This window comes from Hipposideros armiger, unplaced genomic scaffold (assembly GCF_001890085.2).
Source record: "Hipposideros armiger isolate ML-2016 unplaced genomic scaffold, ASM189008v1 scaffold_1383, whole genome shotgun sequence".
NCBI classification, from domain to species: Eukaryota; Metazoa; Chordata; class Mammalia; order Chiroptera; family Hipposideridae; genus Hipposideros; species Hipposideros armiger.
The window spans coordinates 210,510-212,328 of record NW_017732733.1 but is presented as its reverse complement, the minus strand read 5'-3'; the positions used below and the strand labels follow the sequence as shown (position 1 = coordinate 212,328).

General features: G+C 44.3%; 1 protein-coding gene across 1 annotated transcript in view; it reads left to right on the top strand.

The window, feature by feature from the left end:
• LOC109377389 (glutamate receptor ionotropic, delta-1-like) overlaps positions 1-1,229 on the top strand; it is a 44,095-nt gene extending 42,866 nt beyond the window's left edge. Inside the window, exon 4 of the mRNA XM_019633717.1 lies at positions 885-1,229. Within this exon, the coding sequence (XP_019489262.1) occupies positions 885-1,229 (345 nt within the window). The remainder of the gene's footprint in view (positions 1-884) is intronic.
• Positions 1,230-1,819: the final 590 nt, after the last annotated feature.

Below are 1,819 nucleotides of genomic sequence, written 5' to 3'. Positions count from 1 at the left end.
ATATCAGTATATCTGCCCCTCTACCCACAAATTAAACCTGATAAAATCTTTCTGTGTATGTTTCCCCAATTCAAATATGTATGTTGGATCCATTGTCACAGTTGGTCATTCTAAACTAACCCTGGTTCTGAGGATACCTCCTACTTTAAAGCCCAAGAGCCAAAATCTATCTGGCCACATTTTTGGCTCTTTAGGGGTTGCAGTGGGTACTCCAGGCCCATAATTGCCTGTCATCATGCAGCCTCCACCACTCTTGGAAGCTTTATCTCATAGTCTCCTTCCATCTTAATGGAAATCTTTGATTATTTTTTAAATTAAGCCCACCTTAGTGGCTTTGGAGGTACTTTTAAAGTTGCAATGCAGCATGTCCAGAGAGTCTCTTGAAACAGGCCATTACCATCCAAAGAACCAACCATGTGTCTGCAGGCCATGAGTTAAGGGAGTAGAAGATCAAAAGAAGTAGAGGATCCCTTTTTTATCTTGGTGGATGTTACTCGCTGGCATAGTCTATATATAAAACAATCAGGTACTGATACATTAATGAGATTGAAAGTAGTTGTATAACATACCATACTGGTGTACCGTCTAAAGTATTTTTAAAAAGAGAGACATCAGTGTCTGCTAGTGGAGTTTGGAGATGCTTGATAGAAAAATGGAGTGTCTCTTTGGCCTTAAAGTATAGGAAGGATGCAGATAAGCCTAGAAGATAGAAGGGACCTCTTGGTGGGGGTGGGGTGTTAAGGGGGAAATACCAGCATAAGAAAGGAGATAGCTAAAGTTTGCTAGGGGTAACAGCTCACAGGGCAGAGGGCAGACCTTGACCCAGGACGGAACCCAGCAAAGAGCTGCGGATTGCCTTTTGATGAGACGGTTCTGCCTTTCAGAGAGCTGACCTGGCCGTCTCTGCCATCACCATCACCCCGGAGCGGGAGAGCGTTGTGGACTTCAGCAAGCGGTACATGGACTATTCAGTGGGGATCCTCATCAAGAAGCCCGAGGAGAAAATCAGCATCTTCTCTCTTTTTGCTCCATTTGATTTTGCTGTTTGGGCCTGCATTGCGGCAGCCATCCCTGTGGTCGGTGTGCTGATATTTGTGTTGAACCGGATACAGGCCGTCAGGACTCAGAATGCTGCCCAGCCCCGGCCCACCGCGTCGGCCACCTTGCACAGTGCCATCTGGATCGTCTATGGTGCCTTCGTACAGCAAGGTACCTTCCTGGTTTCCTGATGCCGGGACAGCCCTAGGGGCCTGGGAGAGCTTATCCACTAGCAAAGTGCTTAGGTGCATGTTGCCAGAGTCATTCATTGTCAATGCAATTTTATGTAACCTCTAGGACAGTGCTAATATTATGCTTCACCGAATTTCTCTGAGTAGCGTCAGATAGAAATTCAATGAAATGATAACAAGGAACTTGACTTCAAATCCTGCTTTCCACTTTAGATAAAATTAACTTTGAAGTTCTGCTTTGCACTTTCCTCCCCTCCCACGTTAGATGGATTGCTGTGCACATGGGGCTGTCAAATGAAACTGGATCTTGTTTAAATTTGAAGTCTTAATGGGAAAAAAAATGACAATTGTTTCTCAATCATCTAAGCAGTACTTGAGCCATTCTTGAGATGTGAAGTTTCCTATCTGAGAAGTGCGGATAGTGCTTGGGGAGTTACAGGATTGTGGAATTTGACCAGAAACAACAAATTGAAACTTCCTAAAATGAGTTTTGGCCCACTTAGCACCATGGCAAAACATGTATCACTTGCTTGCAAGGTTATATAAAAATAGTCAGTGAGAAGCTTTTTCTGCTACCATGAAAGGGACCA